The 23,805-nt window shown below is 47.7% G+C and overlaps 1 protein-coding gene across 8 annotated transcripts in view; it reads left to right on the top strand.

Moving 5' to 3' along the window:
- SYNGAP1 (synaptic Ras GTPase activating protein 1) overlaps positions 1 to 23,805 on the top strand; it is a 2,054,767-nt gene that overhangs the window by 1,934,791 nt on the left and 96,171 nt on the right. For all 8 annotated transcript variants that reach the window (XR_011283210.1, XM_069635198.1, XM_069635197.1 and 5 more), the window contains one exon: positions 17,527 to 18,373. Coding sequence is in view for 7 of the 8 variants with exons in the window: in XM_069635198.1 (XP_069491299.1) it covers positions 17,527 to 18,373 (847 nt within the window). In the remaining variant the exon portion in view is untranslated. The remainder of the gene's footprint in view (positions 1 to 17,526; positions 18,374 to 23,805) is intronic.

Below are 23,805 nucleotides of genomic sequence, written 5' to 3'. Positions count from 1 at the left end.
ATGTTATCAGCAGAGCGGCTACTTGGGTGACTCCGTCTGCCTTCTGTAAGCACTACTCACTGGACACCAGATCCAGGCACGATGCAGTGTTTGGTCAGGCAGTTCTGCAGAACCTTTTTGCTTCATCCTAGTTATGAGGCCGGTTATCACAGCTCCAACCTATGTTCTTGTTCGGTGGAATCACCCACAAGGACGGATGAAAGGGAATGGGACGTATGAGTAATTAAAGTTACTCACCATAGTGACTAGAGTACTCATAGTCCATAGTCCCATTTCCTCCATGCCTCCCAGCCGCCTTCCGCCGCTAGTATGCCGAGGGCTAATATGTACTAAGAGTAGTCAGGTTTCTGAGCGTCCAATGTGTTCAAAGGGGACTGCGTTGAGGCGCAGGAGGGCGGGGCCTCGGCAGGGCGTTCCTGTGCCCGAGACCGCACCACAGCGAGCTATACTAAATTTCACGGGGAAGCTCAATTTTTCACTGCCAAAGGTTCCAGTACCGTCCCCATGTTGGGGAATGCCCACAAGTATGGAGGAAAGGGGACTATAAGTACTCTAGTCATTACGGTGAGTAACTTCAATTTTTTCACACACAAGGTATCCAAATGGTTGTAACTCCAATCACTACTTCACTCACCATAGCAGCATTCCAGGCTGTATAACAAAGAGAGGGATACCCCCAAAGAACTAGTGTAAGAGAGCAGCATCCAGTTTGCAAAGTAAAATATGCCATTGTACTTTGTGCAATTATGGAAGAAGTAAAAGTTGTGATGGAAAAATTTGAAAAAATAATAAATAAACCTAGGAGCCTATTTTGTACAGTAAACTACTGTGTTGGCCTGCCTTTTAAGGCTTGTATTCAACCCTCCATTAAATCCTGCTCTAACATCAATACTTTTTTTATTAATAAGATGACTAGGATTCAGATAGAACTACAGAACACATTTCCTCATACTTCTTTTCCTCTTTGTAATTTCCGTGCCATTCCGCAATGGTGTGCTTTCGACCTTTTTTCCTGTGACTCAGTAGCTGCTCTTTTTGCAACTTCAAAACCCACATTTTATGCTGGTGACATTATCCCCGCAAAAATGTGGCAAAAGCCACCTGTCTCTGCTTTAACATTATTATGCTCAGTAAGAACATTTTTAGTTTTCCTAACGCCCTTAAGATTCGGATTGTTTCCCCCTCCTGGAATCCTTCCCTGGATAGCTCAGGGACAACGTGCTTGCCTTGGAAGCGAGACGACACGGAGCACAACAGGTTCGATCCCCGGGTCCGATATTAGAAACCTCTCGGTATTAAGTGGGTTATAAATATCGTATCATATCATATCATCCGGAGGTCTTGAATAACTACTGTGCATTTACTAGTTTACCATTTGAAGATAAAATATTGTACAGTTACCAGTCTGGCTTTCGGAACATTTCATAGCACACTCCAAATTCTGGGTTATATCGATCTAATCTTGGACTCAAAGGATGCCTGCCTACTCGTGTTACTTGACTTGCCTGCTGCATTCATCATGGTCTACCACAAATCTCTGCTTTCCATTTTGGCCGACCGAAGCGGCAAGGTGCTAAACTGATTCAGATCTTACTTGCCATCCAGATCTGAGGCAGTCCATGGAGGAATTCTGTGATTGCCTTCTCTTCTGATCCCCTGCAGCATTCCCCAGGGATCACCTTTGTCCCCCATAGTTTGTAACCTTTAAGTTGAATCACTGGGTGGCAGAAAACAATACGAACACAAATGAAGAAGGACTACAGGACAAGGACACGGAGGCCCTGTCCCTCCAATGCATTTCCAGCATCACAAGGGCATCCTGGCCTTTTAATATTATTAGACTTATCAGAGGCCTTCAATACTTAGGATCATTCCATCTTACTCCTCACGCCTTCCCGAGGTAGCAAGGGCTTTGGATAAAGCCACAATGTGGCTACACTCATTTTTGAGCGATAGAACGTCTAGAATCAAAAAGGATGATTGTGTCTATGGTCCAGAAATGGTTTAATAGGTAGTGCCTCAAGGAGCTTGTATTTCCCCCAATCTATTATGAACATAAAAGCATGAAATGACCTGCTTAATCTAGGAGTAGAATTTAGGTACTCTGCAGATGACATGCAGATCGTTTTTAACTTTGATGGAGATCACAAATCTAACCAGCATGAAGTCCAATCACTTTAGCAAGCTGTGGATCACTGGGTGTCTGAGAACTGACTGGGCCTAAACAAAGAGGAGACGGAGATCTTGCTGCTTATCTCATTGTCTTCTATTCAGAAAACATTTAATGAACACTCAGAGTTCCTCTTCCGAAGCCATCTTATCAAGCCTCAAATGTCATTTAAAACTTTAGCCGTCATTCTGGACTCCTCTTTATCGATGACCCCTCAAATTAATACGATTTTATGTTCCACCAACAACCACTTACTTGCTCTTAGATGAATTAGAACGTACCTATCAGATGTCCGTTGTGCCACTGTTTACCAGAGCAATAGTGGGTGCAAAACTAGATTGTTGAAATGCCCTTCATGCAGGGACCACAGATACCTCTATTTACTGCTCACAGTTATTGCAAAATACTGCAGCATGCATAGTTTCTAACATCCTGAAATAGTCTCAAAGAATGTGTAATATGACTAAGTGCAGTAAGAAATATCTGTTTTAGTGCTACCTGATCACTCTAGTCTATTTGCACTCATGGGGCCTCATTACGACCCTGGTGCTAAGGGGTTAACGGCGCCGTATAAGGCTGCGGTGCCGTTAACACCTTAGCGCCTAATTACGAGGTCCCTTTGCGGCTCCCGACCTTAACGGCTGGTCTGGACCAGCCGTTAAAGTAGGGACCCGCAAAGGGACCTGGAAGGTAATTACGGTACCGCAATTTGCGGCACCGTAATTACCGCCTTCCCCATTCCCATTGAGCCCTATGGGCCAAACATGGGAATGGGGAAGGGCCAATGGTGCATGGGGAATTACCGCCCCGCCAACCGTGGAATGGGGTGGTAATTCCCCATTGCATCATGGCGGACTCTAATAGCGCCATTGGTTACCGCCGGTGTTGTAATGAGGGCCATGTATTTCATCTGGGTCTTTCTGCTGCCTCTGTTCAAGCGGCCCCCAAGCTGATCCTGAACCCAGATTCAATAACAAAAAAAAGTGTAGGAAAAACCATCAGGATCAGAGCACCTCCTCTGAAATGCCCTGAACTCACACACCGGGTTCTTGTATAGTTTTCTTGCTTGCAAAAAAGCAGTGAAGACCAGTCTTTTGGATCTGGGCCCACAAGCAGCAAATACAATACCACCAACTATGCCCGTGATTAACGTGTTAATTGACAAGCCTCACCAAAACAAAATCTATATGTATGCGTCAAATAAACAAATGATCTTGCCTTGAGTGGAACTCATTGATGAAAGATAATTCAATCGTTGGTGCGTAGAACCACTCGCCATTAGAATACGAATGGATGAGGGTTTGAAGGGCAGCATCAGAGCTGGTATAGAGCATTATATTTCCCTATACGCGGTCGCCACATTCAAATTGCAAACACAAGCTATCAAATACCTGGGTGTGTGGGTGAACTATAATGGGGCAGATGAATATGCAGTTGTCACCTACTGCCCCTGCTATGCAAGTACCATTTCCCGCCCCTAAGCCCTTGCCATTACCGTACAGGTGAGAAACGATCCCAACTGAAGCAGCCTTACCACCCAATGAATCTAGGGGTGAGAGATGAGACAAGCTAAAGCAGATTCTAGGAAGCAATATTTTAAATCGTCAATGTACACGCCTCTGTCCTAAAGAATTATTAGCTTGTGCAATACTAGTAGGGATTACAGTTAGATAAGTAGAAAGCACAAGTATTGTGCTGTATATAGTATAGAAGGGAGGAGGTTTCCAGGATACCAAGAGAGGGACTCACTATACTTATAGGTCGTATTGAATTATAGGCAGAATAGATGCAGAATACACGGGCAGGGAAATCAACTTCTCCAGCATTGGATTTTTCATGGATTCACATGCTTAGAAAACTTCCAACACTTTTGTGTCCTATCTATGTCATTTTTGGGGCCGCCCACGCATGCTCCACTAGGACGTAGCGGTATAAATGCCCCGCCCCCATGGCTCCCTTCAGATTTCAACCGTCTCCAAAGTAGTGGGAGCACCTCGTGTAGTCTACTATTTTGTCTAGGTTGTGCTGTTGGTGTTTTGTCCTGATGTCGGGAAAAGCGCTGTTCCGCCCATGCGCTACGTGCGGGTTGAAGAAGGTGTATGAGGGGGACGGGCATATGGATTGCATATATTGTCTACACCCTCATCATTCGGCAGACAAGTGCGACATATGTAAGGGCTTCTCCCAGAAGACTCTTAAAGATCTAAGTCGACAACTAGTGGCATGGTTAAACGATGGAGCAGGGGCATACCCGCCTTTCGGAGGTAGGCACCAATGCGCAGCGTGGCCTCAGCATCAAAATCTTCAGGGGCCCCGCGCTGCTCGACATTGTCGGAACCCCCGGTGAAGAAATCACGACCGGCGGAGAAGGAATCATCGAGAAGCAATCCTAAGGAGTCCTCGTCGAAGAAAGCCTCGTCATCCTCATCTTCGACGAAGAAAGACAGAAAGGAAAAGTCGAAATCCTCCTCGGAGCGATCACCATAGATCGACTTCGAGTCGAGAAGTGGAGAAGCGTAGGTCAAGTTCAGAAAAGGCGGGAACGCCTCAGGGACCTACACGACCACCACTGTCGTCGACGGCAGGGCAGTCGTCGATCCCTTCTCTGCCACTGACACAATTGGTCTCAACTATTCTTGGGCCGCAGACGGTGACGGCGACGACGACGACAGGGCCAGCTTTAGCCTCGTCGACGGAGATTCTGCAAGAGGCCTGGCGACCAGAAGTATTCAACCCGGTTCTGCCGGAGACCCTACTGCAGCAAGAGGCGGCCTTGTCGGTGTCCTCGGCAGATGAGGGTGTGAGAGTAGCTGGCCCTGCAGACCTCGGGTTACGAGGAATTACCAGGCCTCTCTCCGGGGGAGCCAGCATTCCGGGGTCTACCCCTCTTCTCAATCCGCAGTCACTCTTGTCGCTGGAGGTTTTATCCACGTTACAAACTTTGCTGAAGACACTGGACGAGAGGCTACCTCAAGCAACTCCGGCCAGGTCGGCCATCGACGAACCGGGCCCGTCTCGTCGGCCACCTCCGTCAACCCCCACGGCAGTGCCAGCGGGTGAAGACCTCTCAGCTGCACGCCACGAGGATTTGGCCCAGGAAGAGGAGAAAAAGGACAGCTTTCTTTTCGACCACATGGGAAAGAGAAGAAGGTCGGTGTTCTCGGTACCCATCCTGGATCATGTGTGGCAGGAGGGGTTACAGACCATGCGTCACCCTTTCTCGGAACCGGCAATAAAAGGTCGCCTGGAGAAAAAATTTAAGGCCCCAGAAGCTACCCCCAAGTGTCTGTCCTCCCAACCAACCACTGACTCGGTGGTGTCAGCGGCGGCGGCGAAAAAGGCGAGGGCCCAGCACAAGTGCACGACCCCCCCGGGAAAATGAGGCCAGAAGACAGGATGCCTTTGGCAAAAAAGTGCTGTCGATAGGAGCAACCACAGTGAAAGCGGCCAACTCTCTGGCTATAGTAGCCAGATACGACAGAGATATGTGGCACCGACTGGCACCTATGCTGGAGCATCTTCCGGAAGAACATCGTAAGGCGGCAATGTTACTTGTCAGGGAAGGTGAAGAGGCCTCCAATCATGCCATAAACATCGCAGTGGACCTAGCAGAATCGGGGTTTGAACAGGTGAATAACGGTGTGGTTCTCCGAAGGCAAGCATGGCTAAAATGCACCAACTTTAGACCAGAGGTGCAATACAAGGTGCTCGATATGCCCTTTGAGGGAGACCTTCTGTTCGGCGAGAAGGTGACCGAGGCCCTAAAGGGCATGAAGGAGGACTCGGACACGGCGCGTTCCTTGGGTGCCCTCCAGAGTGGTTGTAGTTTCAGGTCTTTTCGTCCCTTTAGGGGAGCATCGGGAAACTCCAGATTCTTGGCATCGAGAGACAGATCCTTCAGTAGGCCGGCGTACCCCTCCCAGGGATACAGACGGGCTTCTCAAGTGGCAAAACGACGCCAGGACTACCAGACCTCCAGGAAGAGAACAGGTTACTCATCATCGACGAGAGATAAGCAGACCAAGGACCAGCAATGACGGGCATCGGAACGTTCTGGGAGGCAGAGTATCGTGCTGCATCGACGAATGGGAGCAAATAACAACGGATCAGTGGGTGTTGGACACAGTAAGATACGGACATTCCCTGAAATTCAAAAGCAACCCTCCGCACATTCCACCGGCGTTTGTAGCTCAACCCCATCTGAGCGTGTTGCAGCAGGAAGTAGCACTTATGCTACAAAAAAGTGCTATAGAATTGGTTCCGTCGTCGCAGAAGGGTCAAGGGGTTTATTCCCGATACTTAGTGGTGAAAAAACCAAACGGAAAATGGCGTCCCATTCTAGACCTGCGCGATCTCAACAAGACGTTGAAAAGCCTAAAATTCAAGATGCTCACGCTCCAGGAAGTGAAATGGTCAGTTCAGGAAGGGGACTTTCTGGCGTCTCGGGACCTGCAGGACTAGTACTTCCACATACCAATGTGTCGGCGACACAGAAAGTTCCTAAGGTTTGTGGTAGGACGGACTCACTACCAGTTCACAGTACTTCCTTTTGGGCTGAAATCCTCTCCCAGAACGTTAACGAAATGTTTGGCCCCGGTGGCGGCCTGGCTGAGAAGGCAAGGTCATCATGTGTACCCGTATCTCGACGACTGTTTGGTGAGGGGGTCCTCCCCTATGTCGACTCACACAAGTTTGCAGGCCACCATGCAACTCTTACAACTGCTGGGGTTTGCGGTAAACTTCGAGAAATCTTTGTTGACGCCGTCAAGAAGCTTGGTGTTCCTGGGCGCGCAATTCGAGACCCAGTCAGGGTTAGTGAAGCCATCCCTCGACAGAATCACCAAACTCAATCGATTGGCAGGTCGGCTGAGAATCAATACCAGACTATCAGTGAGAAAATATGTGTCGATTCTGGGCGCTATGGCGTCCTGCATTCCTCTTGGGGGCAACTGCCGCCTGTTCATGAGGCCGCTTCAAGAGTTTCTGGCGGACCGGTGGACGCAGGCCCAAGGGCTCTGGTCGTACAAGCTGGACGACGACGAGCTCCTACTAGCTCTTCAGTGGTGGCAGAGCTTTCAGAATCTATCCAGAGGGGTACCCCTACAGGAGCCGGAGTTTTGGCTAACCATAGTGACGGACGCATCCCTGACAGGCTGGGGAGCACACATGGGCACTCTACAAACGCAAGGTCGTTGGTCCCGGAGGGAGTCACTCCTGCACATCAACGTTCTGTTGCGCTGGGCCTTGAAGTCTTTCCTGCCGCACATCAGAGGGTCCATAGTGAGAATATTGACAGACAACATGACAGCAATGTTTTACTTAAGGAAGCAAGGGGGCACGCGGTCCAGAACCCTTTCCACCGAGGCTCAGAAGCTGTGGCATTGGGCTCTGAAACACAATATATTCATCATAGCTCATCATCTCCTGGGAGTAAGGAACGAGCAAGCGGACTCACTCAGAAGAAAAATGGACCAAATACACGAATGGGAGGTAGACAGCGTTCAGTTGTCGAAGGTCTTCGAGAAATGGGGACGGTGTCCGCTGGATCTCTTTGCAACGAAGAGGAACAAGAAGTGCGAGATGTATGCCAGCAGATCGCCACAGGAAGGTTCTCTGGGGGAAACGTTCTCCTTCCCGTGGACGGACAAGTTCCTCTACGCCTTCCCTCCGTTCCATCTTATAAGGAGAGCTCTGCAGTGGATACGCAGGTACAGGTGCCGCGTCATCCTAGTGGCACCATGTTGGCCGAGGCAGCCGTGGTTTTCCGACCTGCTTCACCTGTCAGTAGATCAACCGATAACGTTCCTGAAGGTTCCCAATCTCCTGTCCCGGGACGAAGGAACAGTGTGGCATCACAATCCAGACAGTCTCAATCTCACAGCTTGGCTCCTGACTTTTCGGAATTTGGTGCCTTGAGCATTTCGTCAGATTGTCGGAGAATCCTGCAAGCAGCACGGGCCCCTTCCACCAACAAGTTGTACACGTGTAAGTGGAGAAGGTTCTGCACGTGGTGTCAAGGACAGCCGGGAGTGCAACCTCTAAGGGTAACTCCGGAGCAACTTCTACCGTATCTGCTACACCTGGCGAAGAGCGTATTATCTTTTTCATCAATGAAGGTACACCTGGCGGCCATCTCTAGGTTCACGAGGAGGAGGCAGTCGTCTCCTTTGTTTAGTGACAGACTTGTTAAACACTTCATGAGGGGTCTGTTCCGAACATTCCCGCCGGTTAAACGTTTTCCACCAACGTGGAGTCTTAATGTGGTGCTAGCAGGGTTAATGAAAGCACTCTTTGAACCAATGGCCACATCGTCGATGAAGTTCTTGTCATGGAAATTGGCTTTTCTAATAGCTATAACATCAGCTAGGCGGCTCTCAGAATTGCAAGCATTGGTCGTAGACCCGCCGTACCTAAGGTTCTTTAAGGACAAAGTGGTTCTGTCAACTAATCCTCGTTTCATTCCAAAAGTTCCATGGCTTATCATAAACACTCGTCCATTGCCCTGCCTACCTTTTTCGCGACCCCCTCATCGGCTGTGGAAAAAGTCCTCCGTACCTTGGACGTGAAGAGAGCTCTAAAATGTTACCTTCATCGGACTCAACAACTTAGATCTACGCAGCAACTCTTCATTGCATATGGTCCATCGGCGAGAGGAAAAGCAATTTCAAAGCAGGGACTGGCCCGATGGGTCTCGTCGACGATTGCCTTCTGTCATTCCAAAGCAGGGAAACCACTACAAGGGCGTCCGAGAGCTCATTCCACAAGGGCTACTTCGTCTTCTATGGCGTTGTGGGCAGGAATCCCGCTGGCAGACATTTGCCAGGTGGCGGTATGGTCAGTGCCTCACACGTTTACCCGCCATTACTGCCTCGAACGGCAGCATGCGGACGAGATACAAATGGGAAGAGCAGTCTTACACCTCTGTTTCAATAAAGTAAGCCCTTTTCAGGAAGGGTCTGTTCTTATTTTAGCATATGTATATATGGACGTATATATGTATATGTATATATATATATATAGATATTGATATGTGCATGTACTTTTGCGTATTTATAAAGTGGCAGTTTTACGTAAGCATGGTTCGGTATACGTATGCTTAGGAGGGTGCCGGATTGCATTCACACCTCCCCTTTTCAGGATCACTGCTGTATATTCTATTCTAAGCATGTGAATCCATGAAAGATCCAATGCTGGAGAAATGGAGTTACAGGTAAGAAACTATTCCCTTCTCCAGCATTGGTATCTTACATGGATTCACATGCGCCCGCCGGCCTCCCCGGAATGCAATCTACTTGTATAACTAGGTTTTCACCCCATTCTGCTTTGGGGTCGAAATCTGAAGGGAGCCGCAGGGGCGGGGCATTTATACCACTACGTCCTAGTGGGGCATGCGTGGGCGGCCCCAAAAACGACATAGATAGGACACAAAAGTATCGGAAGTTTTTCTATGGGAAACGGTGTACCGAGGGTTCCCAGTCTGTCGATGGGGAATAGTCTAAGCATGTGAATCCATGAAAGATACCAATGCTGGAGAAATGGTCGTTACAGGTAAGAAACTATTCCCGTATGGCAGATGCACAAGGTGAATGTAACATGAACAGACAAATACAAGTCTAATATGGAGATGAGAAGCGCAGAAGTACAGCCATTTTCTTAGCAGCAGGCTTGTCTAATATTTTGAGAAGGAATGGGACGGTTGTCATAGGCCGGTAGTTGTTGGGCTGTGCAGGGTCAAGTGTAGGCTTTTTTAACAGCGGGTGCACCCATGCCTCTTTAAGGCTGTCAGGCACGATGCCCGTCTTAAAGACGGCATTAATGAATGCGGTAATGAGTGGAGCAAGTGGCTCGGTGCACTCCTTGATGATCTTAGGGGGACATACATCGCCTTTGCATTGCGATGGCTTCAGTTGTTTCAGGAGGTCTATAACTTCTGTTTCCGAAATGTCATTAAATGTGAATTTGGGAATGTTGATTTTTTTGCCGGCGGGCAGAGTTTGAGGTGGTTGGTTCAGTTTGAGTAAGGCGTTGTGATGGTCAAGGATTTTATTTTGTAGGAGGTCTATTTTTTGTATGCTATTGCACCAGGCTTCATCTTTGACGATCTCGTCTGTGGAGATAGGAGGATTTGTGAGTTCCTTAAAGATGGTAAAGAGTTCTTTGGATTGAGAGTTGGCATCAGACATTTGCAGGTTATAGGCTTGAGATTTAGCTTTAAAAACGGATGCTTTGTATATTTTAGCAATAGCTTTGAACGCTTCCTTATTGGTGTCACTGGGGTTAACCTGCCAATTCTTTTGCGCCTGTCGTTTGTTCTTACGCAGGGTTTGTAGGTCATCTGTGAACCACGAATTAGAGTGGAAAGATTTTTTTAATTTTTTTTCTTCTAGTGGGGCAATGCTGTTGACTGCGTGAGTAAGGGTGTCCTTAAAGATATCTGCCAGGATTTTGGGATCGTGAGCTAAAGGCGGAGCTAAGCATGGAATGTCAAGATAGGGTCTTATGTTGTCCGCGGTTAGCTTTTTAGAGCTTCTTGCTAGTGCGTCAGGTTTATGTGTAATAGCTTTATTTTTAGGGGTTGTGGGGATGGTGAATTGTATACAGCTATGGTCTGTCCAGGGGAAGGCAGTGTTAGAGGTGATGGTTGAGTCACAATTGTGGTCGACCAGCCAGTCCAGGATTCTGCCTTTGGAATGTGTGGGAGTCATCATTTTCTGGGAAAAGTTAAGGTCTGTGAGGCCTTTAAGGAATGAAATGGCTGCTTTGTCCTTGGAATCATTAAATCCTAAATTTAGGTCACCCCAGGAGTAGGGTTTTTGTGTTTTTTTTAAATATTTTCGCTGAGTAGGTGGGAGATATGACTTTGGAAGTCTGCTGGGAGTCCCGGCAGCCGGTAAATAACATGAATGTTAATAGTGTTTTTGGGGGAGAGTGTCAACTTGACTGATACAATGTCAGCATTGCCTTCCCTAGGGTGGCATATAAACCTAAAATGACAGGCATCTTTGAAGATTAGGGCTACCCCACCTCCTATTTTGGAGGGTCTATCCTGTCTGAGGATAGAGTAACCTTTAGGTAAGGCTAAAGTTATGGTCGGGCCAGAAGCCTCATGTAGCCATGTTTCAGTGATGGCTAATATATCTAAATCAAGGCTCGAGATGAGGTTGTTGATTTCCAGAGCCTGGGCGCTAAGAGAACGGACGTTGAGCAGGGCGCCTTTGAGATGCTGTGCTAGGAAGTTCTTGATTGGATGTGGCTGTTTAGCTACTGTAGGCATGGATTTGTGTAGTTTGGTGATGTTACTGGTGGGCTTCGTATTGGAAGGCAGTGTGGTCCTTGTGGGGATGTGTGGTACAGAGCGTGGAGTGTTAGTTCTGAACGCTGTGCGAGTTCCTAATCTGCGATTTCTGTGTGTGGCAGGTGTGGCATGGGAGGTGATGATCATGGGTAGAGTGCATGTTCTGAGCCCGACGAGTCTAGAATGGCAGTTGGGTACAGTGTTGAATGCGTGCGTGGTGTGTTGAGTAGGGAGATCAGTCATGGAACTGTTAGTCAGCGTGTGATTAGTTAGGCTAGATGAGTCTGGCCAGTGGTAAGGTTGCATCCTTACAATTAGTATTATAAAGTTGAGAAAGCTTAGTGTGCCTAGTGTGCTTCTCGGGTGTTGGAATGTGGCCACCATACTAATGCAGTGAAAATTACACTATTTCAGCGTACATTTGACACTATAGAATAGGCTATTTCAGATTAAGGCTGGCAGGCAAAAATAGGCTGTTTCAAAATACAATTGTCACTATAGAATAGGCTATTTCAGAGTAAGGCTGGCAGGCAAAAAAAGGCTGTTTCAAAATACAATTGTCACTATAGAATAGCCTATTTCAGGATACGTTTTGATGTGACAGTTAGGCATTAGGGATGAATGGTTGAGAGTGTGGTGGCCTTCGACTAACACCTTACCTGTCGGTATCGTGAGTTGTGTGAGTAGCAGAGTGGGAAAATACAGTGTTACACAGTGCTAATACGTAGGCATATAGCTAGCAAACGCAAGTTTTAGCATGAATGAAGCATGTTACTTAATAGCGTATGTGCATATCAGGGCCTAAGCCCAGGCGGTCCATATGGGGTCTGCCCACTATAAGTTCTGGAGCGCAGTAAGCTTTTAAGGAGGATAGTGGAACACGCTCACGGCTCTAGTGGCGAACAGGGGCAAACAGGGCCTTAGGGTGTCCTTGGGGTGGCCGCCGGCTCTTACCTGCCAGCAGATGTTGCCAAATTAAAAATGCAGCGTTGCTAGGCAACAGAAAGGAAGCCGAGCCTCACTTTCATGCCGCGTCGCGTCCGACATTTTGTTTGGGAAGCATGTCGGCGCGGTGCGGTTCAGGACGGTGTCTTGGCAAGAAAGGTGCTTTAAAATCAGGAAATCAGGTCGCCATCTAGCCCAGGGGTAGCAGGGGCAGGATGTGTCTCAGCAGAGATATGCTGGTGACCGTGGTAAGGCGTTGCAGGTCAGGGCGGTCACGAGGGTCGCTGGTTGGCTGTAGATGCAGCAACTGGTGGGGGCTCCTGCTCTCTACACCGCTGGTGCAGACAATGAAACTCCAGGGGCAAACAGGGCCTTATGGTGGCCTTGGGGTGGCCGCCAGCTCTTCTGCCTGCCGGCGGATGTTGCCAAATTAAATATACAGCGTTGCTAGGCAACAGAAAGGAAGCTGAACCTCACTTTCGTGCCGCATCGCGCCTGGCATTTTGTTTGGGAAGCATGTCGGCGCAGTGCAGTTCAGGACGGTGTCTTGGCAAGACAGATGCTTTATAATCAGGAAATCAGGTCGGCATCCAGCCCAGGGGTTGCAGGGGCAGAATGTGTCTCACCAGAGATTTGCTGGTGACCAATGGTAAGGCGTTGCAGGTCAGGACGGTCACGAGGGTCGCTGGTTGGCTGTAGATGCGGCAACTGGTGGGGGCTCTTGCCCTCTCCGCTGCTGGTGCAACCTTGTCAGGAGAGAACAGAGGAAAGGCAGAGAAGGAGGCAGGAAAGGTGGCAATAGGGGGGCCAGTGGTAGAGCAGAGAGTAGAGGGAGGAGGAGAGAGTGGACAGGATGTCCTGAGTTTTAGAGATGAAATGAGAAGCCAAGGCCGTACAGATGGCCTGGGAGGGGACAGGAGAGGTAGAGACTGCAGCAGGATTGGCCAGCTCCTTGCAGATGAGTTCGGCCGAGTTGTTGGATGCCACAGAGACGCGGGCTTGGATCTGGGCTCTCTTCTTTATGCGGACAGAGAGCCAGTATTGCCTTTGGAGCAGGCGGCAGGCCAGTTTGGCAGAGGATGCACAAGAAGCAAGCCATTTACTCTCAGCCACCCTACAATTGCTTTTAAGGGTGACACTTGCGTTTAAGGGTGACGAGGTCTGAATCATACAAGGAGTTGCACTTGGCTTTGGGCTTCAAGCGTATCCTCATGACAGGGGCAAGAACATCAAGAGTGTCAGACATAGAAGAGTGGAGCATGGAAAGGGCTGTGTCAGGATGTGAGTCAGCCAGAGGAGGGGGAGAGAAAGTGGCAGCAAAAGCCTCAACTGACACACGTTTCATAGGTCGGATAACCAAGAAGGTAGGTGGCAGTGCTGGAGTTGGCTTGGCCTACGGGGTAGAGAGGGAGAGATGGGAGGAAAGGAGACACTTACGTAGTCTATATGTACTTTAAGGAATGAACCAATCATAACCCCTCATAAGTTTTGTAACTGAAATCATAGTATGACGTCATTGTTGACTTATCTCTAGTGCAAAATCTGCTTACGCTTGTATTTTGTAAGAGCTGTTTGTATGCTGTCCCTGACCAAGTTTCTATGCTTTGAATGAAGCTGGGTTTTACAGTGCACTTTGAGTACTGCATTGTTTTTATGCACTTGGGAATTTGGGCCCATCTGTACACTGCAAACACAAGCTATCAAATTCCTGGGTGTGTGGATGAAACATTTTAGTGGCATAATCCATCTTAACTACCCTCCTATTCTACACAAAATCTACAATAACATGATCAAATGGAATATCCTGCCACAATCACTCACCGGTAGGATTAATGCAGTGAAAATGAACACCCCACCCACATTTTTGTATCTGGCAAAAATGATCCAGACGCCCCCACCAACGACCATGATTTGTGAGTTAGAAATGTATTTGGTGCCAAAAGAAAGCAAGGATCAAAATTACAACCCTACAGGCAATTAAAGAAGATGGGGGAATGCCGCTCCCATCAGTGAAAACCTACTATAGGGCAGCGCAAATACGGTGAGTTAAAGGATGGCTCAACACAGAGGACGACGCCAGCTGGCGGCTAATCGAGTTAGCCCTAATGCAGCCGTTCACACCCCAGGAAAAAATCGGTTTACCACCAGTGCATAAAGAAGGGTCCCATTATAGGAAATACATTACAATGCTGGCATCAGATGCTCTGGGAGACTGGAACGGATCTTGAGTGTGTGCTGCCTTGGCTTAGACTCTGGGCACTGCTAGACACAGGACCAAACATGCGGGTGAAGCTTAGACAGAAAGAGAGCTACCGTAATGTTTGCATTATGGATATTTATGAGGCAAGCACACCGATTCCATTCTCATAGGTCAGGGCAGCATTGGGCCTCACACCGAACGAGTGGCTCCAACATAGAGCAATGGTATCGCTAGTGAACTCACTCATTTTGGAAAACACACAAGCTAGGGAACAATCGACATGTGAATCCAAACTGGTCAGAGATCTGACCAGTTTTCCCAAAATTAAGATGTTTTATGTTTTGGGTATTGCAAATAATTTGGCCAGAAACATAATCCTCTCTGCCCAGTGATCAGAAGATCTCGGGGTGCAGCTGGGCACTGAAGACCTATATTCATGCTTCACATTGGTTAGCGTGAGTTTGCATAACTTGAAAAATAGAGAAATCCAGTATAAATTAATACAGCTGTATATTATACCACAGTAAGGCCATATGAGACGAAACTGATGGCAACACCTTCATGCTGGAGGGGATTTGGACAACTGGGCACCTTGGGACACTTGCTGTGGACCTGCCCCAAGATCCAGCCATTCTGGGAAGAAGTATGGTCAAGTATCTTACGGGCTCAGGGGTCAACGCCGACCAAATCACCTATTCCAATGCTGTTCAGGTTGGAAGTAGAGGAGTGGCCTGAGGACGCTCTAGTAAGGAAGCTTATGCACATCATGCTATTTACAGCCCCAAAAGCCATTCTGATCACATGTAAAGCTACAAAGCTACCGGATATGGCGTCATGGGAACACCTTCTGTCTCGGATATGCTCCCATGAGAGACGGGGATAAAGGAAGCGTCAAGGGGTCCGCAGATCTGACAAGATTTGCAAAATCCTTGGACAATATATATAGTGAATATACTGAATACATACACATATGACCCTGGCAGGGAATCGCAGACAGGAAGAAGGATGGAAAGGATGAAAGACATGCAAAATAAAAAGATAAAAAGACACCTATGGAATTATGCGTGGAAAGTAGCGGTGAAAGCCAAAGTTGGTCTAAACATGAGATACATTCATCAGTGCGTTTTAGGACATATGTATTGGAAGCCTGTGAGAATGAATAAGAGAGGAATGGCAGATACGGACTTGTTTTGGGGGTGTAAGTGCTCAAGAGGGACCTTTCAACACATGCTTTGGGAGTGTAGTAGAGTGTTAGGTTTTTGGAAGGATATTCTGGATCTGGTCGATTTGGTGGTAAATGATTTATTCCCTGGAACTTTTAAGTCAGTAATATTTCTTTCAGTGAATAGAAGGAGTGGATATATATGTGTTTCCCTGGATTGGATTGACAGAGTGCTGTTGATGGCTATTAATCATATAATGAAGGTGTGGAAATCTAGAAAAAAACTCACTATGGAAATTGGTTATCAGATATGCAAACACTTCATGGTATGAAAAGACACAAGCTCTGAAGCGTGATTGGGAGGTTGGATATGCTGAGATGTGGGGATCGTTCAATTGTTTTATTGAAATGTAGGACTTGCTTTCTAGGTGTATAAATAATATCGGGGTCGGGTGGTGGGAGGGTGTTTGTCTTGTCTACTGTGCTGTCTTACTGTGTCTTCTAGTTGAGATGAGATGTGGGGGTGGGTATTTTATGGCAATGTAATATGGTAATTTGTAGTGGCATGTGTTATGTAAAAACTGATTCTGTGGACTACCTGCAAATCCACTCTCACATGTATGTTCTTCTGTTTTATAATTTTGTATAAAAATTATAAATAAAGTTGGAAAAAAAAGACACCCATGCATAGATAGCTGGGCAGCGTAGGGAAAGAGAGGGGGGTTTGCGGGGGTCAGTTGAGGGAATATTAGAGACTGGATTTTGCAGTCTCATTGCATGAGCGATCCCATCACATGCAGCCACACATCACATGTAGGAGTGGACTTGGGGGAGGGGGTTGTCTGAACACGAAGAAATACCTTCCCATAAATATGCAATATTTTTGTTAAAGCCATGCGACAGATTATTTCCAGGCGGCTAGACCTAGACGAGGAGATTGAGTTTGTTTCCTTTGAGATTTGTAGTTCTGATGTTGGGGAGACCGGGGGGGGGGGTTTCACTGGGAGAAGAATACTGGAATAGTGCGGGCTATTACCGTACTTGTCATGAACATGGATAAGATGTATTATCCCATGTTGTTTACTAAAATGTTCATCAAATGGTTAAAATAAAAAAATTTGAAAATCATGAGTGCAGATATTTATACAGAGACGAAACACTTGCGATAGAGATTGGACGCATAAAGAAAAAGAAACAGTATTACAAATGAATTGGTATCATTTCTCTTAAACCAAATTTTGATACCTTTCATAGGACTGGCTGAAAATATTATGCTGAGGTGTAGAGTGGTTAGCTTTCAAAGTCCCAGAGACTTCTTTATCACATGGTGGCCACACAATTATTTCTTTTTTAAACTGCACTAACACGGCGCCAAACTCGTTTGCTGTAAGATTTATCTAGTGATAAGTTTCCTTTTTACAGAATTAAAAGGCCACACCTTCATTGTTAAAAAACAAACTGTACTCAGTAACAAGATGAACTCTGAGTGTAAAACAGACAAGAAGGTGGGGCAAAGGTAGTACATAGAAATGTGTAATCAAATGTTTTGGCCATTCCAGGAACAGTAGTTGCATGTAGCAATGATATGATGGTCACAAATACTATGAAGTAGTGTCATGTACAGTAGGATCGTATCCTTTTTGGAACAGTGTCAAAATCTGTGGGTCAGAACCCTACCTATTTTGTAATGGCTACACATGTGCACAGCCGAAAATAACGCCCTGCTCTGCCTTTTCCTCCTAACGCCTCTGCAGTTCCATCGACATGAACCGCCTCCCCTCTCCCACCAAGGACAAGGCCTCTAAGGATGTCTTCTTCGTCACAAGGCCGCCACTGGCCCGCTCCTCGCCAGCCTATTGCACCAGCAGTTCGGACATCACTGAACCTGACCAGAAGATGCTGAGCGTCAACAAGAGTGTGTCCATGTTGGATCTGCAGGACAGCCGCATGAACAGTATCTCCAACCTGCATTCGGTGGGTGACATGCTCAACAGCAGCCAGGCCTCTATCACAGCGGCCGCATGCTTGCGGCCTGGCCGACTATCTCAGGGCAGTGGCTCCAGCATCGCAGCCGGCCTGCGGCTCAGCCAGATGGGAGTCACCACAGACGGACTGTCTGCCCAACAGCTCAGGATCCCCCTCTCCTTCCAAAACCCGCTTTTCCACATGGCATCGGATGGGCCGGCCAGCCATCGGCCTGATCCAAACATGGACGCCTTTGCCCCATTCCATGGCTACAGCAAGAGCGAGGACCTGTCATCCAACAAGCACATTCTCCACAGTCACAGCTACAGTGATGAGTTTACGCGGCAGAACTCGGAGTTCACCAAGCGCCAGCTCTCGCTTCAGGACAATCTGCAGCATATGCTTTCTCCCCCCCAAATCACCATTGGGCCACAGCGGCGGCTTGAACAGCCTCCCCCACCCCCTCTTCAGCGGGGCAAGTCCCAGCAGCTAACTGTCAGTGCAGCGCACAAGCCACGGCCCTCCAGCGGAAACCTGCTGCAGTCGCCAGAGCCTACATTTGGCCCACCGCGGCCGCGTCAGCAGTCTGTGACAAAGGAGGCGCCCCAATCCTTGAAGCCATCCATCACGAAACAGGTGGGTATTCTGGGAGGTGAGAGTGGTACAGAGGCATATGCATGATGTTAATTGGGAAGATAAGAGTAGTAAATGGGCCTATGTATCGCCACTGAAGGTAAGAGTAAGATAATAAGAGGAACTCTTCACCAAAGAATGCACAATTAGGGAGATCCTTCTTATTGGGACACCTGCGCCCTGTTTCCCTCCTACCCTCTGGTTGCCCTCCTTGGGCCCTCTACCCTCACCATCCTGTGAGGCAAAAAACCTTGGGGTAATCTTCGACTCTTCTCCCTCCTTCTCCCCTCACCTTTTGGACCTTGCCAAGAAGGCCCACTTCCAGCTTCACCTCCTTAGAGGCATTCTCCCTTTTCTCACCTTCCCCCAGAAGCTCAATGTCTCCAGAGCTCTGGTCCTCTCGAGGCTGGACTACTGCAACATTCTCGTCCTCAACCACCCCTTTCCTCCCTACGTCCCCTTCAGCTAATCCAGAATAGGGCTGCCAGACCTATCCTTGGCTTCAAGCCCAGGGACCGTACCTCTCCAGCCCTAAAATCTCTCTACTGGCTCCCGGTGGCCACGAGAATCAAATTCAAAACCCTCTGCATTATCCACACGGTTTTCTGTGGCCTGGGACCACGCTATCTCCAGCTTTCTCTCCCTAAATACTTCCCTGCTAGAGCCCTCTGCTCCTCTTACTCCAATTCTCTGCTAGCCAAGCGCTACTCAAAACAGAGAGTGGGGGCAGGTCTCTCTCTTCGGCTGGTTCCTGTCTTTGGAACAGCCTCCCTGCCCTTCTCAGACTTCTCCTTTTCTCTACCTCGTCCCCTCTTTCCCTTCCCTGCTAATCATCCCGCTGCCACTGTAACTAGCGGCCTAGTCCTTCATGCACCTCACAGATTACCAGGCCCTCTACCTAGTCGACACCAGCACCCTCCCCCTTTCATCACTGCCCCTTCATGCCCACAGCCTGGCAGCTGTGCATCCCATCCTTGGGATTCCTCCGCCCTAGCACTTACCCAGTATCCTACCCCTTTGGCACCCCTTGGCACTTCCCCCGGGCTCTCACCAGCAATTGACCACACCTTGTTCCCCCCTCACCCTTCCATTCCTGGACTTCTCTTCACTTCACTGCACTTGCACGTCCGAATGTCACAATACCTAGGACGACAGAGGTAAGATATGTACCTCAGCAGAGAACCTGCAGCCACACACAGAGGTCAAGAAAGTAGTAAAAAGGCAGGCACCTCACCAGAAAATCAGCCGTCTCAGGAAGGCGATGCCAGGTCAAAACGCAGAATTTAGCAGCAAGCCCAGAGATGGTACAAACACTGATACATCACTGTAACGCACAGGTCAAGGAGAGGCAAAGCACGATGAAGAACAGACATATGTTTAATCAAGGATTGAAAGATTGTGGAAACTACAGTCTTTGGTTTCACCTTACCTATAGTATGAAGACATAAGTATGGGATTGGGGAGTGGTAATGGGGTGACTGTCTCAGTATGGCGAGTGGTGTAGAGGCACAGGCTGCAACATAGTTCCTACAAATGTGAGTACAGGGAACACCGAACATTTCACTCTAGAATATCCACTCATGCCGATGGAGGGAAGTTTACAAGTGCAACTGTAAAAAGAGAGGGTTATGGAACAAGGTGTAAAGAAGTAGAAGGTGATACATACAGACAGTTGTAGCAGGCAGTCCAACCTAGGACTTGCAGCACCAATGGGAAAACCGAACCTGTAGCTCATCAAAGTCTGATTACAGCAAAGATATTCATTTTGGTTATTTGACTAAAGTATTTGATACTAAACATTACAAAACTCAACATTTGATACCTTGAAAATAATATGTTGAGATGGTAAAATGCATCATCTTTCGAAATCCCCCAAACTTCTTCAGCACAGTAAAAGCCCCTATAAACATTCATAACGAGAAATGGGGAGTTACTTGCACTTATACACAGTGTTCCGAGATAACCAGATGAAAGCAATCACAATAACAAAGTCGAAAGACAATCTTATTATTTTGACACATTTTTAGAATGAAAAAGGACAATGAAATGAACTACATGCCACACAACACAATTTGTGACAATGATGTAGTGCGCTAAGTCTGGCTTGAGACCAGTGATTTAGTGTTTGTGTGGATAAGGGATTAAGAATGGGAAAAGGGATCAATGTTAGGAAGATGGGATTAACGTTGGAAAAAGGGGTTAAGAATAGGAAAAGGGATAAAGCATGAAAGAGGAATTAAGGATGGGAAAAGGGATCATGGTTGGGAAATGTGATCAAAGATAGGAAAAGGGATTCAGGATAGCGAAAGAGATTAAGCATTTGAAAAACTTCAAGGATACGAAGAGGCATCAAGGTTAGGTTAAGGGAGCAAGGATAGCAAAGGAGTTTAAGCATGGGGAAATTAAGCAAGGTTTGGAAAAGGTATCAAGAAATGGGTAAGGGATGAAGGTTGGGAAAGTCAATAAGGATGAGAACAAGCATTAAGGGTGGGGCAGAGGTTCAAAAGTAGGAAAAGGGATGAAGGTTAGATTAGGGGATACAGGTTATGAAAGGGGATTAAGGATAGGGAAGGGAATCAAGAGTAGAAACATAGATTACTGGTAGGAAAAGGGATCAAGGATAAGAAAAGAAATTAAGCATGTGGAAAGACATCAAAGGTAGGAAGAGGGATTAAGGATGGGAAAAGGAATCATGGTTGGTAAAGGAATCAAGGACAGTGAAAGGGATCAAGGATAGTGAAAGGTTTCAAGGATAGTGAAAGGGAGCAAGGCTGGGAAAAGGGTTTAAGGATGGGAAAAGGGTTTAAGGATGGGAAAGAGATCACAAAAGGGACTAAGGTCGGGAAAAGGGATGAGGGCTATGAAAAGGGATGCAGCATGGAAAGGGAACAAAGGTTGGGAAAAGGGATCACGGATAGGAAAAAAGGTCAGGGATAGGAAAAGGGGTCAAGTATAGGAAAAAAGATCACATATAGGATGTGGGATTAAGGGTGGGAAAAGAGATCAGGATTATGAAAAGGGGTTTCACGGTTAAGCAAAGGGGAAAAGGATAGAAAAATAGATCAAGGATTGGAAAAGGTTGAAGGAGGGGAAATGGGATTAGGGATGGGAAAATGGGTCAAGGTTAGAGCATTAGATCATAGCTAGCCAAAGGGATTGAGGGTAGGAATAGGGACCAAGGTTAGGATAAAGGATTAAAGTTAGGAAAAGGGAACAAGTTTAGGAAAATAGATCAGGGTTAGGAACAGGGATCAAGGCTAGACAATTCAGAACTAAGACTTATTCCGTTTGGAGATAGGGAATATCCCATTTCTGGACCTTATGGGGAATTAGCCTTACCACTTAAAGTACACAGGAGAGCGTGTTGTAAATAGCACCATACACAATTGTGCAAAGGAGGGCTGTGGTGTGCATTTGAGAACTCGCCATGAGGCCAGGGAATGAACAGTGGAGTATCTCAACATTCTCTGAAGCAGGAGTTTATAAGTGGTAAACATAAGTACACCTCACCATGCAGTGCAAAGGGGGGTAGTGGTGAACAAGTGCAACTCTCTGTATCTCACCACTCAGAATGGGAATTGTCACCACTCACAGAATAGTGGCAAGTGATGACCTCTTCTAGAGTCTAGTAAGGGAGGGTCATTATGACAGTACCAAAGATAATCACCACTGGGTGAAAGTAGAGGATATCTTCAGTGGAGAGGTGGGAGAAGCTGCAATAGGGGTGAATGGCAGAAAGAAATATAAAATACAAGGAGAATCAATGGGGGAAAAGCATGCAGAAGAGGAGGGAAGAAAGGGGCCCAGGAGGGGAAGGAAAGGAAGGAAGGAAGTAATGAAGGGAGAGGTTGAGGGAAGTAGAAAGGAAGAGTGGGAGTAAAGGAAGAGAGAGAGCTATTTAAGACTTGGCAGAAAAGAGCGAGTGAGTGGGGATAATAGAGCAGTAAGTGGAAATAAAGGCGGAGCAGAGGGTGCCATTTAACACAGGTATAGAGAGGGGATGGCTGGGTTTAGAGAAAGTGGGAACATATAAAGAGAGGAGAGGGAGCAAAAAGAGAGTAAGGAGAAACATGGAGGTGCCAGGTCGAGGGGTGATATGGAGATGACAGGCTGGAGTGTTGATTTGGAGGAGGTAGACAGGAGGGGTGATGCGGAGGTGGCAGGTCGAGGGGTGATGTGGAGATGACAGGCAGGAGTGTTGATTTGGAGGAGGTAGACAGGAGGGGTGATGTGGAGGTGGCAGGTCGAGGGGTGATGTGGAGATGACAGGCAAGAGTGTTGATTTGGAGGAGGTAGACAGGAGGGGTGATGTGGAGGTGGCAGGTAGAGGGGTGATGTGGAGATGACAGGCAAGAGTGTTGATTCGGAGGAGGTAGACAGGAGGGGTGATGTGGAGGTGGCAGGTCGAGGGGTGATGTGGAGATGACAGGCAAGAGTTGATTTGGAGGAGGTAGACAGGAGGGGTGATGTGGAGGTGGCAGGTCGAGGGGTGATGTGGAAATGACAGGCAGGAGTGTTGATTTGGAGGAGGTAGACAGGAGGGGTGATGTGGAGGTGGCAGGTCGAGGGGTGATGTGGAGATGACAGGCAAGAGTGTTGATTTGGAGGAGGTAGACAGGAGGGGTGATGTGGAGGTAGCAGGTTGAGGGGTGATGTGGAGATGACAGGCAGGAGTGTTGATTTGGAGGAGGTAGACAGGAGGGGTGATGTGGATGTGGCAGGTTGAGGGGTGATGTGGAGATGACAGGCAGGAGTGTTGATTTGGAGGAGGCAGACAGGAGGGGTGATGTGGAGGTGGCAGGTTGAGGGATGATGTGGAGATGACAGGCAAGAGTGTTGATTTGGAGGAGGTAGACAGGAGGGGTGATGTGGAGGTGGCAGGTCGAGGGGTGATGTGGAGATGACAGGCAAGAGTGTTGATTTGGAGGAGGTAGACAGGAGGGGTGATGTGGAGGTGCCAGGCAAGAGGGATGATGTGCAGGTGACAGGCAGGAGTGTTGATTTGGAGGAGGTAGACAGGAGGGGTGATGTGGAGATGTAGGGAGTGATGCGAAGTTGGTTGAGAGAAACCTACATGAGTTGGAGGAATGAAAGGAGTGAGTGAGGTGAAGGTGGGAATATGACCAGCGTAAGCAAGGGATGTGGAAGTGGTTCTCGGAATGGGCCTTCATCACCTCCAGTCTTGAGTAAAGGAGCAGAGCGGATCCAGGGGACTCAGCCCCCTTTCTTAATGACAAGACTAGGGATGTGGAGGAGGTCCTTGGACTATGCCTGCATCATTTGCAGTCATTAGTAAGGGAAGTTGAGGTGGACCAGATAATAGGGCCCATCCCATTTACTGTCAGAAGTTCAGCGAGGCAGTCCAGGGTATGGGCCTACATCCCTTAGACTCACTCCGGTGTAAAAAGAGGTGTTCATTGAATTAGGTCTTCCTC

Source organism: Ambystoma mexicanum, chromosome 13, assembly GCF_040938575.1.
Source record: "Ambystoma mexicanum isolate Mex_15411 chromosome 13, UKY_AmexF1_1, whole genome shotgun sequence".
NCBI lineage: Eukaryota > Metazoa > Chordata > Amphibia > Caudata > Ambystomatidae > Ambystoma > Ambystoma mexicanum.
The sequence above is the reverse complement of the archived record's forward strand: the minus strand, read 5'-3'. Positions and strand labels throughout refer to the sequence as shown.